Source organism: Talpa occidentalis, unplaced genomic scaffold (genome assembly GCF_014898055.3).
Source record: "Talpa occidentalis isolate TD23 unplaced genomic scaffold, MPIMG_talOcc4v2.1 talOcc4.7, whole genome shotgun sequence".
Classification (NCBI taxonomy): domain Eukaryota; kingdom Metazoa; phylum Chordata; class Mammalia; order Eulipotyphla; family Talpidae; genus Talpa; species Talpa occidentalis.
Genome location: NW_023605083.1, coordinates 45,623,738 through 45,646,318, shown reverse-complemented (window position 1 = coordinate 45,646,318; position 22,581 = coordinate 45,623,738). Strand labels below are relative to the sequence as shown.

The 22,581-nt window shown below is 40.7% G+C and overlaps 1 protein-coding gene across 4 annotated transcripts in view; it reads left to right on the top strand.

Moving 5' to 3' along the window:
- LOC119232758 (guanine nucleotide-binding protein G(q) subunit alpha) overlaps window positions 1-22,581 on the top strand; it is a 418,504-nt gene that overhangs the window by 123,672 nt on the left and 272,251 nt on the right. Inside the window, exon 1 of one of the 4 annotated variants that reach the window (XM_037494967.2) lies at window positions 4,527-4,864. The exons of the other annotated variants lie outside the window; for them this stretch is intronic. Within the exon in view, the coding sequence (XP_037350864.1) occupies window positions 4,729-4,864 (136 nt within the window). The 5' untranslated portion in view covers window positions 4,527-4,728. Of the gene's footprint in view, window positions 1-4,526; window positions 4,865-22,581 lie in introns of those variants that run through there. 4 annotated transcript variants of the gene reach the window in all.

The window sequence follows — 22,581 nt, the reverse complement described above, 5'->3', positions numbered from 1 at the left end:
AGCCACACTTCTGAGAGTGGAGAGGCTCTTGGTTTTATGAGGTTGATCACCAGGGCAGGGAAGCAGGGTTTTTGCTTGCTGGGTTTCCCACCTCCCACGAGGGAAAGCACCTCTCTGTTTATTATGTTTTCAACAAAAGGGTGGTAACAAACAAAGACCAGGTTCTAGGCGCCCTGTAACAATAATGCTAACCTCAGAGAAGCACAAAATAGATATATGTAGAGTCATTAGAGGATCACTTGGATTTATTTCTGAGGGTGGTAAAGGGACGATGTCACTGAGGTACTCATCTAAAATATATTTCATCTAAAATATATTTGGTGGCTTTGCATGGGTATTTTCTGTTTCAGAAGAATATATTCTGGTTCACTCCAGGTTTTCCATTTTCAGTATGTTGACCCTGATACTCAAGAAGGAATCATGAGCTTTCACTGTTTTGAGAACTGTCCTCTAGGTGGCGCCATTGACAGCGCTCTGAATCTCCTGGGGCCTGCTTCCCTTTCTCACCAGCGAAGTCCCTTTTTCCCTAGGTCAGACAGCCTTGTCAACAAGCTCTTTCCACAGAGCAGCCCTTTCTAGCTCTCTTAGGATATGCAATGCTTCAGACTGACATCTAATTGGTCTTTCCAGTGACCATTGTGCCCCTGCTCCATTTTCTTTTGGGTTTTTTTGATTGGCAACTTGGAAAACTGTTCCTTCTGAACTCCTGTAAGTTGTCCATTCTCTATACTATAGGTCAGCAGAGAGTGCTGCTCATTTCGTGTTGTGTTTATTCTTTTACGTGGATTGTCTTCCCAAATACAATATTAAACCTTTAAAAGGCTTAGTACGGCCCAGGCAATGGCATTGTGCCCTGCCTTGGATGGGCAATTGGCGAGTTTATTGTTGATGTAATGGTGGTGGTGGCATTCTTTTGTTTATTCATCACTTGCTGGGATAGATACTCTTTTGGTGCCCTAAAAAGTTATGAAAGATAGGTCACTGCTCTCATGCAACTCCTGATCACTCGTGACAGGCAGAGAAAGAGAAAGAGCAACAGACCCCTGGTGCATGGTGCCGTGCATGCTGGGAAGCAGCCATGCTAAATGACTCTGGGAAGTGGAAGGCTGTGGGCTACTTCCCCAGCGTTCCTTTTACAAGGCTGCAGCCTTTTTCCTTTTCGATCTTTTACTTCTGGAGACTAATCTGTTTTATTTTCCAATAACCAAAGGACAGGGAGAAATCATGAGGGTAGGTCTCAAGATACCACGAAGAGGTGTCTGTTCCCATTTTCCTCTGGGGTTCAATGACCCTACAGTTTTGTGGTTTGCATTTTAGCTATCTAGTAGTTGCCCTTAAATTTGCAAAATGATTTTTCATTGTTTGGGAGGTGGTTTGGAATTGCTGATGTACTTTTAAGTGGCATAATGTATTTCTTGAAAACTTACTCTTTGGATATATCCAAATATTTCCTTTTCTAGGAAGGTTCTAGTTCCCTTGAATAAAATGCATTACACCTTCCTTTTTTATACTTTTATCTTGTTTCTTCTATCACAACAAACAAATTGATTGCATTTTGTCTTTTATTGTGACCATAGGGGATCTTGTAATTCCATAAAACTATAGTCTACTGAGGGCAAGGACTGTATTTTATTCATCTGACTGTTTCTTCCGCACTTTTACCTTATTTACACACACTAGGCAATGAATAAATATTTGCTAATTTAATTATGGAGGCTTTGTATCAATAACATATTTCATGTTCAGTAGCTTAATTTAGAGTATTTGCTGCTAAAACATGGTGAACAAAGTCAGTAGTTTCGACATGGATTTTACTTACTTGACTTACGTTTTATGAATATTTGCTTGGCAAATGCTCTCCAGATATATATGCAAAATTTTCAAGATAGATCTGGGCTCACACTTGGAATTTTCTCTTCCTGTTTCCTTCTAGGAATCCACACATAGCTTTATCACTGTAGAATGTTGTTTTTTCTTACTTCCTGGTTTCTTCCCAATATTTGAAGGAACATTATTCTACTAGTTTGTTTTATTCACTCACATACTTAGTAAGTGCCAAGTAATGTGCCTGATACTAGGGATATAGGGGTGAAAAACAGACTTTGATTTTATCTACAATGCACTGTAATAATTTAATTCCTTTGATCAAAAAATAGTTCAATTCCGTCAACATGGATTGATCAACTGATAACTTGATGGCACAGTTTGAGACATATTTTTAAAACTCTCAGAGAATCCTGGGTTCGGAAACAGACACTTGAAGTTTCTGACTTTCATTTGATTTTCTGGTGTTTTGTATCTCTCTGAAAAACACACACACATGTATTATATATGGGTATATATGAAGATATCAAATTTTAATTAAAATTTTTTTCCTGAAGCCATTATAATTGTCTGTATATATTGAATTTCACATTTTAATTTCATTAGTCATTTAATTTTTAATTTCACAGCAAATCTAGTGGCTTTTTGCAGAATTCATATAATGGGGGGGGTAGGGAGGTAGGGAGGTTTGTCATTTCTGCAGGCCAAGGAGAAATGTAGTAATTTTCTAGGCCAAATATCCTTTTAAGAAGGGAGACAAACTATACATCTTATGTTTCCAAAATTTGTTTGCTCTAACCTCGTGTTCTGGGGCGCGGTGGGGGGGTGGGGGGTGGGGGGGAAGAGAGAGACTGGAGGTGGAGGTAATGGAAATGAAAGAAGGTAGTCGTACACTTGTCATCCATGAAACTGGTGTGTATTTTTGACCTGTACTCATGACCTTAAATTATACTTCGATCCAACAGGTTATACCAGACTTCTCAGAGAAAACATAAAATGTGAAAAAGGGATTTCCTTCATACAAGTTAGTCTCAAGACCTCAGTTTTCATTAAGGTGGGAAGGGATATGAGTTTTGCCCCCTTATTAGACCAAATAAAATCTGAACAAGCAGTTTGGGCTACATATCAGTATATCTCAACAAAATAAGCAACACCATTTTAAAATCAACTGCCTCAGTCAAAGTAGAGAAAACAACCGAATGGAGTTTTGCTGGAGCGATCTTGGCATTTCCATTTTTCTATTTTATTTTTTCCTGTTATTCCCCCTCCCCCCCCCCCCCCCCCCGGTTCCACAATATTTTCGATTTTCCCAGAAGTCGTCCATAAATTCATTCTCGGTCTGGAAGGATAAATTCGATGACTTGGCTGTTAAACATCATGTGCCTTTTCAACAGGACAGTTGGTAAAAAAAAAAAACAACAAAACAAGCTCAATGGAATGACAAGTTGGGAGCCATCAGGAAGCTCTTGGAAACTCGGGCAGCTTCATTTTTCCGCTCGGGATTTAGATTTCTGGCTCCAGCAACTTGGTGGACAGTTCAGCCTCTCGGTCCCCCACTTCCCTCCGGGAGTCGGGGGCAATTTCTTCTCCCCGGCCACAGCCCCCCACAGAGCGTGCCGCGTGGAGGCCACGATGGAGAGTATCTGATTTTCCGCGCCCGAGCCGGGGTCAGGGCTGACGCGAGACACTTTCTGGCAGAATGGCGTTTTGGAAATAGGCACGGGCAAGCCAGCCCGAGCGGCCGGGAGCGGCCGGCACCGCAGGCCGGTGGGCGCGGGCGCGCGCCGGGCCGGGTGTGGGCGGCGCCGGCCGGTGCGGCGGGCCGTTGGGGCTGCAGCCCGCGCCTTCCCGGAGGGTCCCGGCCGCCGGCCCGGCCCGGTGGGCTGACAGGCCGGCGGCGGCCGCCATATTCCTGCGTTTCCTAGCCCGACCGGCGGCCGGCCGCGGCGGGCTGGCGGCGGCGCGAGCCGCGGGGCCGCAGTGACCGCGCCGGCCGCGGGCCCCGCCACGGGCGCGGGAGGGGGCGGCTCCGGCCGGGCTCAGGGGCCGACCCCGCCGGGCGCGGGGCGGGCGAGGCGACGGGCGCTCGGGGAGGCGGGGAGGCGCGGCGGCGGCGGCGGCGGGGAGCCGCGGAGAGCCGGCCGGGAGAGGCCGGGCGGCCCCGCCCCCCGCTCCCCTCCTCCCGCGCCCGTCCCCTCCTCCTCCCCCTCCGCCTCCTCCCGGATCTGTGCTCCAGTTCAGAGAAAGAAGAAAATGTGTGTGTGTGGCGAGGGGAGGGCGAGCCCTGAGCAGCCGCTGCGCGCCCGGCAATCCGGGACGGGGGTGGGCGTCTGCGGAGGCGGCGCGGAGGCGGAGGAGCGCGCGGCGGCCCGGCGGGCGGGCGGGCGGGGGGCGCGGGCAGGGCCGAGCGCGCCCGGGAGCCGGGGCAGGCGGCGGCGGAGAGCGGACGCGCCAGGCGCGGAGAAGCCGTCGGCGGCCGCTCGCGGCGGAGACGCCCCGGTGGATGCGCGTTCGCCGCCGGGCGCCCGGCTGAGGGGAGCCTCGGCGGCGGCGGCGCGGGGGGCGAGGCGGGCCTCCCGCTCTCGGGGAAGGAGGCGCGGGCGTCTGAGCGAGGCCGGGCGCGGCGGCCTTCTCTCGCGCGCCCCCGAGCCCGCGCCCGCGCCCGCCGCCCGCGCCCGCCTCGCTCTTCCCGGCGGCCCCAGCCACCGCTCCCGCGGGCCCCCCTGGTGGCCCCGGCCCTGGCCGCGGCCCCCGCAGCGGCCCCGGCGCTCGTCGCAGACGCGCGACCCGGCGGCGGAGACTCCGCGGCCGGCGCTGCCCCGTGGGAGCGAGGGCGGGAGGGTGTGTGTGCGCGCGTGTGAGCCGGGGGTGCCCGCGGGGCGGTAGCGGAGGCACTTTGGAAGAATGACTCTGGAGTCCATCATGGCGTGCTGCCTGAGCGAGGAGGCCAAGGAAGCCCGGCGGATCAACGACGAGATCGAGCGGCAGCTCCGCCGGGACAAGCGGGACGCCCGCCGGGAGCTCAAGCTGCTGCTGCTCGGTGAGTCCGGCCCACGGCCCGCCTGCGTGGCCTCCGCGGCCGCCACCCCAACGGCCACCCCGGGACCGCTGTCCGCTGCGCCCCCCGCCCGCGGGGGCCCGCGGCTCGCTCCGACCCTCCCGGGCGCGCCCCGGCCACTACCCGCACCCGCGAGCGCGGACACCCAGATTTGCGCGCGCGCGCGCTCGCGCGCAGGGGTCGGGGCTACCCGGCTCCGGACCTCGGCGCGCGTCTTTGGGTGTCCCTGGGGGCTGTGCCTTCGGGGTGCGCGGTTGTGTGCGGTGCCTGTGTTAAATGTTAGACTACTTTGGGGGACCGGCGCGGGGCTGGGGGGGTGGGCAAAGGGGTGGAACTTCCAGCGGCGTGGCCGCGGCGCCCCGCGGGGTGGTGGAGTGGCGAGCTGTGTGTGTAGCCTGGAGGTGGAGAGAGGAACCTGGACACATGGGGGGATGGCGGGCGGTGGGGTGGCCTGTGTGCATCCATCATCAGTGCATTCTGGGGTCAAGAACGGTGGAAAGGTGGGCACATTCACGACCGGGTTCTCCGAGGAGGGAATAGAGGTTGGCCTTCCGAAGAAAGGGGCTCCATTGGTGGGGGGTTGGGGGATGGGAGTCGGGGCAAGCCCAAATGTGCCACCTAAGTGCAGTTCTCTAGCCACCAGACTACCGAAAAGAGAGACCCCAGAAGAGTTTCTTGACCAGTGGTTGGTGACAGGCGTGTTGTTCCTCTGCACCATTCCTTCCATTTAAAGATGAGGGAAAGGCGAGCGTGGTGCGTTGTGGTTGTTGACAGCGACGGGTATCTTTGTTTAATGAGGCAACCCAAATGTAGGCCTGAATTCACAATAGTTACTACTGCGAACCAGTGCGGCCTCTCAGTTACTCTCCTGGAAACAAATAGAAACCTTTTGTTTAAAACGGACAGCGTTTTAGTGTCTTTGGAATCTGGGCTAGAAGGAAAACGGGAAGTGAACAGCAATAAATTCCCTTTCATCTAAAACAAAACCAAAAACACCCAGCCAACCTGACATTGTGTCTTAACATTAAGTTAGAAGGAAAAATGTCATTTCTCAAATAAGAATTCTATTGATGATTATCTCTGAGTGAACGTTCACAATCATAGCCATCAGGGTTCACACACAAGCCAGCCTGACATAACTCTGAGCTATTGTTGTAGGAAGAGCGAACAGCTTTGCAGTAACAGGCCTGAAAAATGTCTGCACTTGTGTTTTGGACACTTGCGTGTATAATGTGTCTCTGAAACATTTCTGTAAGAAAAAAATACTGTATTGTCAGATTTGAGAAGCATGCATTTTCTTTCTTGAGCATTCCATCTCCTGCTTCATTTGCCTTGGGACTGAACTGCTTATGTACTGAATCATTTACAAGAGGGAACAAAATATAATCATCACAGATAGTTACAAATGGTTAATTCACATGCCATGCTTTATGTCTTCATTTTGAAATTAGATTAGATAAATGTGCACATGTTTATAAAGAACAGAAGGCAAAGCTCTGGATAAAAAGCTTAAGGGAATGAAGTCAGGGGAAGGGAAAATGGCAATTGGAAAAATGATTTTTTATTTTATTTTATTTTTATGTTCGTTTTGGCCTGCTTCTAGTAACTAAAAATGTGTAGATCAATGCTTTCTGAATTTTCAAGATTGAGAAGAAAATGGGGCAAGAGAAAATATGTATATTGTGTTTAAGTCCACAATTAAGGGAAAAAGCATGTATTTTAGAGAGATGTAAAAAAATGTTACTCCCCCCCACCCCCACCTTACATCTTTGTTTCTGTTTAACTATGAATAGGGTGTTTGAGATCTCTCAAGCCAAGCCTATAAGCCTGAAATGTGACATCTTGGGTTCCTAGCAGCCCTGAATTTAGCCCAGAGGGTTTGTTTGTCTGAGGGCCTAGGTTTGAATGCCTAGGAGGCGGACTTTTGGGGAAATAGGCATATATGGAAGTTTAATTACATACTGTGGATTTAAATAACATACTATGCTTTTAAAAATGAGATAATTTTATGAAGAAAAAAATTTAAACAGTTTCACTGCTCACGTAGTGATAATGTGGAGAACTCCCCCCATTGTTAGATATTTGAGTGGTGTTTAATATAGCCCTCCCACCCCAAATATGGCTCATTAGAAGAGGTAGAAAATTGTGTCATTAATTTAGTACCTACATCCATTACTAACATTTAAAAATTATATAGCTTTCTATTAGAAATAAGATCCCTATTCATGTGTGAATTGCTACAGTTGATGTTTTAGGTATGTTGCTTTTGTACCCTAACTACTGCAGTACCTACACTATATAGTAAATTCCATATACTAGATATAGACTTGTGTTTTTTGTATGGGTGTTTGATTTCATGATGTTTTGAGTCCAAGGGAGGAGGAGTTGATTTGATCAGGTGAAGTTCCTCTGTTTGAAGAACTCCTGATGTCTTCCAGTTCCTTCATTTATTTTAATAACACCTATCCAAAGGTGGTTACAGAATGGATCCCTTCACATTTTAATGGTTTTCCAATATTTTTAACTACTTCATTTAAATCAAAGAATCATTCTTATATTTAAAGGCTATTCTATATAAATTTCTGCATAAAATTATTTCAAGACATGACATCATTTTAGTGGAAATAGATTTGTTTTGCAGGGATGAAAGTTGGCTCCTTGCATTTATTCATATAATTAATTTTGCATATGACTAATATGGAGAAATTAGAAAAGGAAAATAGTGGTTATCTGCCTCCATGAAAGTGTGACAAAAATTTGAGCTATTTTGATTCATGTCCAGCAGTTACAGCAATGTGTTCCAAGTTGTATTTTGACTTTTACCCTGTCTTAAATTGACTCAGAAATTTACCTCCATAAAATGTGTTAAATGGTGACTTGCTTACTTTCTCTAATGTTCGTTCTCTGGATTCATTTATATTAGTGTTTATTTTCTTTGACACCTCAAAGAAAACTTTGTATTGTTTACATATACATGCAAGAGAATATTTGAACGTGATTAATGTTTTTATATGCTTTCTATGTTTAAAGTACACTGTATTTTTTAACTGATTAATGTATGTGAGTATTAGCAAAATATTTCTTTTGGTGCTAGGTCACACTGTTTACAGTAATGTCTTCAAGTCCATATAAAACAAGTGGCTTTGAATGCCTTCCAGTCATAGATACTCGTTTCTGAATTTTGTAAAAAAGATTTATTTATTTATGCATACAAGAACCAGTGTACAGGCCAGAGGTGTGGGGAGGTGAGAGGATTCACCAGAGACAAGAGTGGGGAACGGAACACGCAGATTTGACTGAAATACACTGCTGAGGGGAGCAGCGGGTGAGTCAGGAGAGGTCTGCTGTGCCGTGTGGGTAGCTCCTTGGCCGGGGATCAAACTGCTGCAGTGGCTGCGGATAGCTTCATACATTGCGTCTTAAACCCTTGTGCCACCAGGGAGGCCCCATTTCTAATTTTTTTTCAATTCCTGTTAACCTGTTTTTATTTTACATGATTCTGAAGTCTTTATTCCTCACATTTTTTTTTTTTTTTAGAGGCATGTTTTATTTATTTATTTATTTATTTGTTTGTTTATGCATGCACTGGGTACAGTCAGAAGCACGGGAGGGTGAGAGAATTCACCAGAGCCAGAGTGGGGAGCAGAGCAGGCAGAAGGACCGAAGTACACTGCTGAGGAGAGCAGCGGGCGGCAGGAGAGGTCTGCGCGCCATGTGGGACCCTCCTCCGGTGGCCGGGGAGCAGCCGGGGATCGAACCGGCGCCGCAGAGGCTGCGGGCAGCTTCGCAACCCAGCGCTCAACCACTGAGCCACCGGGGAGGCCCTTTATTCCTCACATCTTAATCATCAAATTGGAGGGGTTAGCAAACTTCTTTTTACTGATTGGATTTTACCTATTGAAATCAGGCAGTTTAGGCCAATCTTGGAATAGTATGTGTTTTGACTTTTTAAAATTGAATTGCATTATGTGATTGCAAAGTTTCTTCCAATTCTGAAGTGGAATTTCATAAGGGTAGAAATTGTATCTTACTTGTTAACTATTAAATCCCAGCTTCCATCAGAATATGCTACTGGTCTGATACTCTCAATAAGTATGTGCTGAATGAATAAATTTATTTATGACTGTCCTGATAGAATTTGCGACCATAATATAATTAATAAATCATAGACACACATATGTAATGTTCTAATCTATGGCAGATAAAATCATGATCTTCTAACAAATGATGTATCTCTTTGCATCAGTTGACTGCAAATTCATTGCAGGATAGAAGGTGTTAATGTAAGATGTCGCATCCCGTGTTTGAGCTAGTGTATTACAGTTCTGTGCTGGGTGCATTTGGAGTAACAGTCATGCTTAAAGTATGAAAGTTTAAAGGAAAAAAAATCATTCTTTGGTTGTTTTTTTATCATGTAGAAGTGAGTTTAACCCTATCATCTTTTCTCTATGATATACTCATCAGAGCGAATTTTTTAATCTGCAATGCACAGATGGTAGCTTAACAGATTTTTATGGTTTACCTATACAGTTGCCTGAGAAGAACCACAAAAATTACAGAATTTTAGGAATTAGACATAGAACATTCTTAATTTGAGGGTAAAAATTATATTGAAAACTGCAGTTACAGAGCATGTCGAGACCTGGAAGGCTGGGAATGTTCTGGTAAATGTAGGCTATATGGAGGGTTCGGTCATACAGGTCTGGACCAAAATACCTGCTCCTCTATTCCTCCATAGAGATCATGGAGGAAGAATGGGGATGGATGCTAATTGTGCAAATATACCTAAGGTTGGGACCATCTAAGATGGCTGCTCAGAATCACAGAACGCAAGCATCCCTCTAGGCAGTCCTAATAACAGCATCTCCTTGCAAATACCAAAATATGGTGTTTATGGGGCTGCTTTAAGACCAACCTGTTTTATTTTTGTTGTTTCTTTAGCTTCCAAGTGTTGAATGTCAGGATTTATTTGGATGCTTTTCATTTTTCTTTTTAAACAGAGTACTTATAGTTTATATCTGAAGAGTAAGCTGGGAGCATCCTTAATAAAAATGAAGACTGTAACTGTGACTCCATAACAAAGCCTTTATAATTTTTTTGTGTGCTGAACTATGTAGATTTATTATCTAGATCTGCCTTGTAACTGTCAATACTGTATTCACAGTTGTTTCTTCATATGGGAACTTTGGCACCAATTAAAATCATACTGAACAGCGAAATTATCCGTGTATAGGTATACACCTATATGTATACCTTTAGGTGTACCTAAAATATTTTTAGGTAAGTTTAGAAAGGAGAATCAGAAGTATAACTTAGTAGCCATTTTGTTTAGTACAAATACATTTGACAGCCTCATAATTATTAAAAAAAAAAAAACAACCTCCATTTTATAGAGATGTCTTATATTCGTATTTCAGAGATGCCTGTTAAATGTTGTGATTTTATTGCAGATGGATTTTTAAGGACCTGGAACAGTTCTTGCAGGTGTAGGTCTGTATGCTATCCTAAACTTAGCACAAGAAAGGAACAGATTTTCCTTCATGATCCAAGTAAACTCATATTCTAAAAGAAATTAATAGGATTTTCCAGGGGTGATTTTTGATTCTAGCATTTAAGTTAATTTTTGTTAAGGGAAGATTATTAGTTCTCTTGATATTAATGGGAATATTGATTGGATCTGTAGAGGGGTAATAGGGAGCTCTAAGGGTAGATACATCTTGGAAAAGAGGGAAGCCATTTTAAGAAGGTTAAGGGAATCTGTTTCCTCCAGACGCTTCTATGTTTTGGGTTGAAAAAAATATAAGTATTTGTAGCAATAAACTTAAAGTCTAATTTCCTGTTTATGGGGGGAGAGGGCAGTGACATTTTTTTAAAGGGAAACTTTTATAATGGCTTTTAAGGTATCTTAAGATCTGCAAAATTAATCCTAGGGAAGTGTGAAATAGCAATAGAAGGTAAAATGTGTGATTGTTACTAATTAAATCTGTGGCAATAACTGACTACAGTAAACAGTGAATGTTTTCTCTTGCTCCTCAGAATGGAGTAACATTAGAGAAAGAGCTATTCCCAAACCCAAAACACTTATTTTGTGTGAACATCTGTTACTAATAAAATTATAGAATGTTGTTCCACGATCACCTTTGATTTGCTACATTACTGATGTGTAAAAATGTGTCTGACTTACCATCTAACATCATATAGTGAAAAGGAAAAAAGAGACTGAAACATGCCGCCAGAAGAGTACATAAATCCTAGGTGGTCACAGTCTAGACTTTAAAAACAAAAATAAGCATCCGTATTGCAATACTGAGAACCCAAAACTGAGTTTGCTAAATAGCACTGTGGTTTACCTTCATACCTAATCATAATATCTGAAATCAGTGCAGAATATTTTTTGAGACTTTGTTTCAATTTTAAGAACAAAATTAGTATTATTTAAAAATAAAGTTAAAAAGATATTTCAAGTTCATTTTGTTGTACTTGCCAGCTATTGGTAAACAAACATTTCCTCTATTTCTTTTTTTACGCAGGCTTACCTTCAGGAAGAATAGTTTCAGACAAAATGCTGAATAAGTTTTTGTATAAAGCACCTACTATGTAAAATAAGGTGCTCTGTGAGGCCTTCTTTATTTTTCTTTACAGTACTTGTTTCACAGTTGACACCCTAAAACTGACACAGCCTCTGACTTTTATCCTTACTGGCTTTAGGTTTTCTATTGGCTCTTAATACAAAGAAAAAGGCAAAAAATATCTGAAGGCAATTGTAGGAACTTTCCAGATATTTCACAACTGGGGAAAACAGGTGATGTCAAGCATCCGAACTCTTGAATTACATATATATTCATTCCGTGGAGTGTGCCGCTTTTTTGCCTAACTGTGAGAGACTTTGACCACTTTCTTTGTTTAATTGGATTGGCAGCTCCATGAAGGCAAAGCTAGTAGGTTCTTGTCCCTTTGTATCTCAAGGTGGCTTAATACCTTTCTCAGTTTACAATGAGTAGTCTCTTGTCAATAACTGGGGGTGTGTGCAGATAGGGTGGGCAGCTGGATTCTTCAAAGAAAGTGGATTAACTAGAAGCAGCAAATTTAAAGATCCTGCTTCCTTTTTCATGGGCATCATCTATATGTTTTCCATTTGCCACTCCTCTTTGCTCATTGGGGGCCACCTGGGGCCACAGCGAAAAGAATTCTATTTTTAAGACCAAATTATCTTTGTCTCCATGCCTGCTTCTCATTCATTCTCTAGCCAGAAAGATTTCAGCTGAACTTTCTCATATTGTTTCAGGTTGAAAAGCCAATAGTAGTTGATCCAGCAATTTGAATGGAAAACTGCTAACACAAGTCCTTTGCAATTTGAAAATTCCATGCACCTTTATTACAGGATTAATCTTGGATTGTGAGCAGTTTGGCTGCTTTAGAAACAAAGTAGTTGTTTCAGGGAAGTGTATAGTGTGATGGGAACTAGAATGTTATTATTGCCATTATGTTCTTGAAACTTCACAGAAGGGAACAATAATTGATCCACAAATTAAAGAAAAAGTACTAGAGTGAGGCTTTTGGGCTCTGTTGCAGAAAATGAATAGTGATGTTTAGAAACATATGCATATTTCTAAGAGAAATGCTCATGCTTTCCCCCCTTTGGAAAACTGAAATCATGAATTAATAGTCCAGATTTGACTTTTTTTGATGACCATCACTTGTGAAGAAATTGAAATAGGATTTTCTTTTGCTTCTTAAAGTTTAAAAAACTTTTTCATCATTTGTAACTGCTACTTTTCTCTTTCCTTTTCCTGTAGGGGCCGCAGGTTGCTCAGTGGTCTCTTCCATATATTTCTAGGTGACTGTATATTCAGTCTTCCAGCTATTTAAAGCAGTCCTTCCTCAAAAAACAACCTTCTGTGTGAATACTTCTTGTCTCCCTCCCCAGTTACTTGCTTTACGCTCTCATCATAGCTTCGTTAAATAAATGGCAGGATTTTCTTAGATTCTCTCGTCTACACATTTCTTTAAGATTTAGGGAACTTTTCTACAGATGGCAAATGCAATTTTCTTCTTGTCCTTAAAGAGCTGCCCCGTTTCCTTTAATTTATTCTGATAAGACAGGGTGACTTTAATTCTGAATCCTAGTTTGCTCTTAAAAGAGTACTCGGACACTCACTAAGTATTTAACTTTCTTGTCTGTCTCTTCTGCTATGTATCATGTAAAGACAATGGAAGACTGGCTTTGTGTAAGTTTTTTTTTTTTTTTTTTTTGCAAAATAAATAAGTACTTTTGGCTGTACAATTTTGGTGTGGTTAATGTGTATTGTTTTAAAACATGTAACTGAAAGAGAGTGAAGTACTAAACTATATATCTGAACTTAAACTGAGGGTGTTTCTCCCTTTATTTCTTTACATTTGTATAGAAACCTGTAGAAAGAAGATTGGACCAAATGATCTCTAAGGACCATTTGGACTTTGAAGCTTTCTCTGCTTCCCAAATGCAGCTCTGGCATCCCGGTCAGTGTCTGCCCAAACTCACCCCTGAGGAGCAGCCTAAGGCCTGGCCTTCTCCAATAGTGATGGGCTACTGGAGGCATTCTACATCTGGTGGGCTCTTAGCTGTCCTCACTTTCCTCTCTGCTTTGGAATAACTCTGAATGCCCTGCAGGCAACTCCCACAGTTCTTGGAGAAGAGTGAGGAGGCATTAGCATCTGTCCATAGCTGCCCCTCATGCTGCCTGGCATGCAACTGATAGTTTTAGTGACTTCACAGGGAGTGGTATCAAAAGCCTCCTGTCATATCAGCATGGGTCTCTTGCTTCCTGCAGGAAGGGTGATATCCTGGGAGGCACAGAGGTGGAGCCTGAGAGGCACAGTGTTCAAGTACGGTCCTGCCTAAGCCTGGGTATTTTCTTAGACCCTTAGGCAGCTACTTTTGATTCATTACTACTATTTTCTTGCCTCACTGGGCTTTAAGCAAAGCTTTTTATTTGCTTACCAATAGTCTCTGCCACCTAAGCTCTTTTTCAGGCAAAAGCAGTTTGGCTTTTTGAGCCTGCACACTGGGAATGTCTCATATACCTTAGCAGAGAGTGTTTAGGGGACTTTGTGTTTGGAGCCTGTAGCTCTTTTTTTTCCAGGGCTTTCTAAGAAAGATGTAGAATTAACTATTGGATGGACCATTTATATCCATTTATTCTATTACTGTGCCCATTTCTTTCTTAGGACTTTCACTGAAACCAGAAAAGGAAATAATGTATGGATGCAGCCAGACCATGAAGTGAAGAATTTTCTCTCTATATGGATAGATTTGTAAATAAAATCGTGTGGCCTCTGAACTCCCCTCAGTCATCATGAACTTTAAGAAACTTTAAGAGAGCAGCTTTCCTGTGTCTCTTGTGTGCATTCTGGAGAAAGAGCTGTATGACCAAAGAAGCAACAGCCAGACTCTCTCCCTAGGTCTGAAGAAATACTGTGAGAAGAGCCTAGATTCACTAGAGGTGCCAGACAGATGTTTGGCATCGTGGACCCCTACTTTTCTCCTGGACCAGGGTATTCTTATCTTATCCCCTTGAGGCTCACTTAACTTGATTTCTGATTTGGAATTGAACGGGCATGGAGCAAAAGAACAGTTACAGGCAGAGGAGAGTAATGGGGACTCCTAGTGGGTCTGGCTTGGCAGGGTTGAGGATGTTGTTGCTAGTAGAGGAGCTACAGTCTTGTCTTTGGTAGGCTCTGCAAGGAAGGAAGGAGAGCCATAGGAGTTGTGCCCCAAGGAGTTGTGCTTTGGTGTGGTGTCACTGATCAGAAGGAGCTGGGCCATTGCTGCTTGCTCTTGCAGGCTCCACCGCCCTACCGTATTTCTCCATCACTGTCACATCTCCCATGTCCTTCCTTTCCCACATGGAGAGTGAGAAGAGAGCCAGTATAGAAGTCTGGGTTGTATGGGAGGAGTTTATGTTGCATGCACTCTGACTTCTCCTCTCATTCCTAGAGGTGATTAGAGAGATTAAAGCACATAGCTCATATCAATTGTGTCCTGAGAAAAACTATTCATTTATTACAAGGACAAGTTACAATATGGCTCCTTTGCGTTTTTTTTTTTCTGTCACCTGTTGAGAAATGCATCTATTATTGCAATGAGAGCTCCTATAAACTCGTGATAGATTATATGATTGTCTCTCAAGAGATCCTTGTCCAGGAAATCTGCTTTTGGACCTGGCTGCTGCTGCACGAGAATGCCTTTCAGTTGCCCACAGCATTAAGTAGCTAAGTAATATCTTGAGATAGTATTGCCAAAGGATTAATACCCAAGTGGAGGCATGTAATACGGAAGTAACTCTCTGTTAGTTGAGAAAGGAACTTTCTCAATTTGTTAAGAGCTGTTGATATTCTGAGCTACCTAATCAGGGAGTATAGATGTTCTAATAAGATTATTCAGGGTGCCTAAAGCTTAATCTCAGTGATGACCAACATTGAAAATGTAACAGAATTGACTTAAGAGGAATTCTTGACTCAGAATGTAGGGAAATGTATTTTGCATGATTTGAGTAATCTGAAAGGAAAACCTAGAGACTGCTGAAACAAAAGATACTTGAAGTCAGCCTCTATTTTTATTACCAATCACTTCTGAATGGGTCAGAAACTAATGAATTATCACAATACTGGTTCCTCTTTGAGCCAGGATCGGATTGGACATCATTTTGGAGGTGGAAGGTCCTTCATGTGTTCAAAGACTAATGAATGGGATGTCCTCTGCACCTCCTAGTTTCTCATATTCTATGTTGGGTCGCCATCTAAGATGTTCTCCAGAGCACACTAGAAATGACTAAAACATTTTGAACACGTCCCATCTCTTGTAAAGATAGTCCCACAAATTTCCTGTCTCCTGTGAGAGAAGATACCTGTATGTTGCTTGATCATTTCTGATGTACAGTTTACGTTTCCCTATCCATACAATTCTTGGCAAAGGGTTGCATTTTAATAGAGGAACTCCCAGGGACTTCATTCAGACTTTTTTAGGGAAATCTTGACACCAAATATATTTTCACAAAATCACCAGCTATTTCCTTTGAGAAACACATTTTCTGTATGGATTTCCACTCCAGCCTGTTCTTACTGTGGGAAAAGAGGGTTTTTCTAAAGCCCTAGGGTCTGTCTGTGAATTGCTACTCAGATTACAATGTATCCTTCCAGAATTAATTAATGCGTGGTATATCTCTAGTACTGAGTCATGGGCCATAAAATGATTTATTTTCTTTTCTTAAAAAAATATTCTTCCTTTACATTATATAGTGTATCTTCAAGCAGTATGCTACCTCCCAAGTTTATATTGTATTTCATTCACTTTTTTGGAATTAAATAAAATAGAGCATTTGAGGTATATATTTTCTCATGTTACTTTCTAAAATGGTAAAAAAGTTTAATGAGAAAAATGGTTGTATTTAATAGACAGGGTTTGAGTCAAGAAGTTTTTATTTTCTTTCACTTGAGAATTTTTTTACATTTGTCAGAAGTACATTATGTTGTTTTCATGGTAGCCTTCGAAAGAATGACAGCCCCATTCTCGTTAATAACATTTTTAGATTGTTTTTTTTTTAATTTTATAATTTTACAACTAACACAACAGTTTAACACAAAGTTTGAAAATTTATGCATGAATTTATCCAGAATGTATGAAACTAACAAATATTTCTTATGTTTGTTTTCAGTGTTTTATTTTTATGTTTCTTGCATATGTATAATCATACTGAACAATTTAACGTTATGTTGTAAGCATTTTCTGTATGACAGTATTTGGAATTGCTATATAATTATTGATTTACTTGCTTACTCTTTTTTTTTTTTTTTTTTTTTGGACCATTAGGTGTCTCACAGTGTTTCCATTTTCCAAATAATGCTTCATGAAGGCTTAGTAGAGATAACTTTTTTAAAAACTCTCTCTCTCTCTTTAGGACAGATTAATAGAAATGTTATTTTCAGTCAGAGGATAAGATTGCACACACCAAAAACGTATTCTGAGACAGTCCTATATTGTTTGCAATATCATAAGCAGTATCCTATGAGTATCAAGTTAGTAGACCAAAGGTTGTACATAGTTAAAAATTTGCATTTATTTGATCACTAGTGAGAGTGATCTTTTTCCATGTTTGTTTCTATTTGCCTATGAGTTCCGAACATGGATTGAAATGAAACTTTCTCATATTTGCTACAAATAGCCCCAGTGTGTTGTTTTCCTTTGTCTTTGTTTTGCATTATTTAATACAAAAGTTTTTAATTATTTTGAAGCCAGAGCTGTTGATCTTTTGATATTCTGTTTTAAAATAAAAACTTTAATCTGTTTTAGATACTCCACGAAGGCCAGATTTATTACTTTTGTTATGGGTGAAGCTAGATTGAATATAGTGTTTACAGATCTCTGTTGTATGATTTTTTTTTTCTTTCAGGATGAAAATGAAATGCACACATGTGTAAATTCACACTATTATAGGTTACATAACATGAGTTTTTTTGTATGTAATTGACTTTTTTCCTTCAGTAATAGGTAATACATGTGTTGCTATGTTAATTTGTATCATATTTATGACTTTAGTTTACCCGTGTATTTTTTTGTTTCAGTGTATTTTGAGTCATACAGTGGTGTCATGCAGCTAGCTTGCACCTGTTCATAAAAGCCAGTAATACATATTTTCTCAATTCTGAGTTCAATCATTTCATTTAGGTAACTTGAAATCAGCCATGATGGGGAATATTTATACCACAGAAATTGGTTAAGGACACAAATCAGCTCTCTCTTGTCTTCAGCCCCGCCACCCCCCCCAAAAAAAAGTTGTCAAATATTTATCACCATTTATATCAGACCCCTCTTGATGGATATTTATTTTGATTCCACTAAAAATTTTTATAATTGATGCTACAGTGAATGTTGTGGGGAACCCATCTTTGTATTGTGTGCTATTGCCCTTCAGACAAGTTCCTGAGAGTTCCGTCATCAGCCAGCTGGGAAATTTATTTTGAATTTTGGTGCATATCACTACCCTGCCTTTGTATTGTATTGTATTTTATTAAAAAGTTGTATTGGTTTCCATTCCCACAACTTGTTTATTTTAATGAGTGTTCTGGAGGCATATCTTAGCTGTCATTTGATTTTGTTCATCTGATAGGCAAAAAAACCCCAAAAAACCCAAAACCCAAATGATGCATTTTATTGAATTTATTTATATTATACAATCTTTATTTTCTTTTATAAACTGCTCACAAAATAACTGACAAATGCCTTATTAATTTAGTTAGTTTTTTTTTAAATCATTTTTAGCTTCAACTTTATTAACTAAGATATTTCCAGAAAACAACCATTTATCTATGGAAGGATGGAGCCAACCTAGGATAAATGACTACAAGGGAAAAAGGAAATAGGATGGATAAGAATATGCGACAGGTTTGGTCATAAGCAAAATTGTACTAAAACACAAAAGATTTTAGTTTTGATGAAATTCAGTTTATGTATTTTTTTCTTGTGCTTTTGGTGTCATAACATAAAAAACCATTGCTAACTCCAAAGTTACAAAGGTTTACCTCCATATTTTCTACTAAGAGTTTTATAGTTTCAAGTTGTATATCTAGTTCTTTGATCCCGTTTGAGTTGATTTTTGTATATGGTGTGAGGTAGGGCTCTGACTTCCTTCTTTCCCAAGTGGCTGTTTAGTTGTCCCAACATCATTTGCTGAAAAGATGTATCCTTTCCTAGTTGAAGGGTTTTGACACCTTGTTATTAATTTGTTTTTGGCTCCATTTTTTTCCTTGTACTTTTATTTGGTTGGTTTATTCTCTATTTCTTGAATTAAAATTCATATTGTTTTAATATATTCTTGATCTGAATTAGTCAGTTAGTTAATTTTTGTTCTGTGTATATATAAAATGTATGTGTGTATATGTAGCAAAAGCATAAGTATGTGTGTATTATTTTTATGGCTTTTATGGTCAGCTTATTTATATTGTGAATCTGCAAAATTATATTGTGAACTGGAAATTGAGCTGAAGTCTTCCATTACTCTCATGTTTATGGCATTTTCTCCTGTATCTAGAAATTTTTCCTTTGTATCTAAGTTCTCTATTTAAGGTAAATAAAAAATGTCCCCGAGTATTAAATTTTCATTGCATGGCATTACTCTTTATGTAAGTTAATGCCATTATATCTTGAATTTAACTTTGTTGGGCACTATTATGTTTTTTAATATTGCTCAAATTTTCAACTATTTATAATCTGTTTGTTTTTCTTCCTATCAGTTTTTTTTTTAAGCTCTTCAGAACCTTTAAGTAGTAAGTTCATTCTGCTTACACGTTTTGACATTAAAAAAAGTTGGTTTTTTGGCATCTAATTTCTATCTTCAGAGTCTTTTTCTTCTTTTTTTCTATTTCTGGCAGTTCTTTTCCTTTCTCCTTTGCTCAGTGGTGTGTGTTAACTTTCTTGTGTTTTCCATCTCTGATAATTTGAAAGGTACGTTTTTAGTTGTCCTATTAGCAGTCTGTATAACTTTTAGCATTCTTCAAGTTATGTTTCTCAGTTAATAAGCTTCAGTGATGAAATCATCTTTATTATCTCTCTTATTTTTAAGGGAGAAATTTGTTCACCTATTATCAGGAATTGGGAAACACGAGAAGAGCCATGTAGTAGAGATATGGTGACTGCAAGCCATATGGTCTCTGTTGCACCTACTCTGTCCTGCCATGAACACTTCTGATGAATGGGTGTGACTTTGTTCAAATGAAATTCTATTTCTAAAAATAATGAGCAAGCTGGATTTGGTACACTGGCTATAACTTAACCTACTCCTGATCCACATTACTTCCATTCTTTGTTCTTCTGTTTTATTTTTTACTTTTTTATAGTGAGTTAGTTATATCAGAGAAAATGTTTCTTTAAATTTTATCTTTACATATTTGTTACTTTTTACACATACCTTACACATTTTATTTTATTCCTCTTATTTTCTTTAACTGTCTGAGGCAACACTGAGTGTTGAATGAGAACACTTTAAGAGTAACATAAACTTGTCTAGATAACTGAGGACGCTTTTCTGAAGGTTCTAGTCAGTCCTGTAATTTTATTGATTGTTATTAGAAGGCTCAGCATATAGAATACTGAACTTACTTAGTGTGGCTATAAATAAGACATTTGTGTTAGATGCCTTGAGAAGCGCACATATGGTATCTGGTTCCATGCTCATTGTTTTAGTCCATATGTCATTCATCCTACTGTTGCCCTTGATTATAGCTTCCTGACTCTTCAAAATCAGTGTAACTTTTCCCTAATACTGCCTGCAATGGTTTGCTCTTCTCCTTCCACTAGTACTCGCCTTCATCAGTGTTTTCTGTTCCACTTTGCTGGTGTTAAGTGCTGTGTGATCTTTAACATTTAAAAATGATTTTACGGTTTTGCAAAGTTTATATAGAGTTAATATTTTTTTCACACTTTCTAAAACTCATAGTCCTTTGGTTTCAGTCCTTACTGGGGTGATCACATGGAGTCATTCCTAGTTAAGCCTAAAGACACGAAGAAGCATTTTTTTATTGTTGTACTTTTCTTATTATTGTTTTTTTTTTTTTTTTTCAGAAATTTTAACATTCATACACATTTTCTGCTTGCAATTAAAAATGCACATTTAGGACCTCCCTGGTGGCGCAGCGGTTGAGCACTGGGTTGCAAAGCTGCCGGCAGCCTCTGCAGCGCCGGTTCGATCCCCGGCTGCTCCCCGGTCCACCGGTGGAGGGTCCCACATGGTGCGCAGACCTCTCCTGCCGCCCGCTGCTCCCCTCAGCAGTGTACTTCGGTCCTTCTGTCTGCTCTGGCTCTTGTGAGTTCTCTCGCCCTCCCGCGCCTCTGACTGTACCCAGTGTTTGTAAAAATAAATAAATAAATCTTTAAAAAAATGCACATTTAGCATTATTTATAGAAATGTGTGCCACCGGATATTTTGTCCCTCAACTTCTTTAATTGTATGCCCATATAACTGCTAAATTGTACTGTCAGATTGATTTTTTCCCAAAGAGTCTATGAAGGATGTATTTTCTGAGTTCTTGTATATTTTCAGAGCCTTCTATGGCATTAACATTTTGATAACAACTTGCATGGGTATGGATACAGAATTCTTGGATTATGCCTTTTTTCTGTCCACATTGCTAGCTGCATAGTGAATGTTGTTCCAATGTTTCCTGACATCTAAATTGATGAGAAGTCTGCAGTGAGCTTGAATTTTGTTTTCTTGTGATTTCTTTTTCTACTTGGATGTGTGTTTCTCTAACCTGTTTTATAACATCACCAGATTATGCTTAAGTGTTTTATATTCTTTATTTTTTTTTTTTTTTTAATAGAGGCATGTTTTTTATTTATTTATTTGTTTGTTTGTTCGTTTTGTTTCGTTTACACATGCACTGGGTACAGTCAGAAGCGTGGGAGGGTGAGAGAATTCACCAGAGCCAGAGCGGGGAGCAGAACAGGCAGAAGGACCGAAGTACACTGCTGAGGGGAGCAGCGGGCGGCAGGAGAGGTCTGCGCGCCATGTGGGACCCTCCTCTTGGGGGAGCAGCCGGGGATCGAACCGGTGCCGCAGAGGCTGCGGGCAGCTTCGCAACCCAGCGCTCAACCGCTGCGCCACCGGGGAGGCCCAAGTGTTTTATATTCTTTAAAATTAACTTCTGAAACACTCTGAACCTGTTTCATCTGTATACTTTCATTTCAAGAATCTTGCCCCAACTAATTATTGAACACTTTCTCTCTTCCACAGGATTTTTCTTCTTTTTCAGGCAATCATTCATATATTGGATTTCTGTTGTTTCTCTACCAAAGCTTTCAAAGTCCTTTAATTGCTTCATTTCTCCACTCCTTCCCTTGTGTGATTTGCTTGGTTTCTTATCTACAACCCTGATTTGTCAGGATTGATATATACATGTCAAGTGTTAATAAATAGTTGCTGAATGATTAAAGTGCCTGTTGTAGGTTTTTGATGCTTTGGATTCATTTTTAAGTACTTTAATATCATTTTCTTTCTTAGTTTTATAGTTTTTTTGTACATTTGTCTATTTTTTAATATCCTAGGTTATATTTCGTTGCATTTTTTTAAGTTGAGGTAATAGTTAACACCACTTACAGATTTCAAGTGTATGTAACCATACCATGCCCACTGTCAGATGTCCAGTCACCATCCACCATTAACCAATTGGCCCCCTCAACCTCTCAACCTGTTCCACTTATTATCCTCTTCCTCCCCCCATCCTATTGTAGACAGTCCACATTTTCTTGATAATATAAAACAAAATCTATTTTTTCCCTTCTGTTTCCTAAAGTAAATCTTCCAAAATGTCCCCTCATTTTCCTTTCTTCATTTTCTTTGCCTTTATTTTAATTTTTTTCCTTAGGAATATTCCAAATTTTGTCTGGCCCTACTGTTTGTCCAAAAATAGTGTGGGTGGAATCTCATTGACTTCCTTCTCTATTTGTCTTGGGTCTGTTTGTATCTTTCCCTTAGCACTTGTAAAGGAGTATTAGAAGATGATGGTTATAAACTCTATTTTTAGCTATTCAGTTGTCATTGTCTGAATAGTCTGGTAAGGAGGCCTCTGTGGCAGTGGGCAGCCTCAGTCCATGAAATTTTTGTCTTGATTTTGTTGTAATCTACAGCTAGTTCCATTTAGCCTACTTTTATGTGAGCCATCCACTT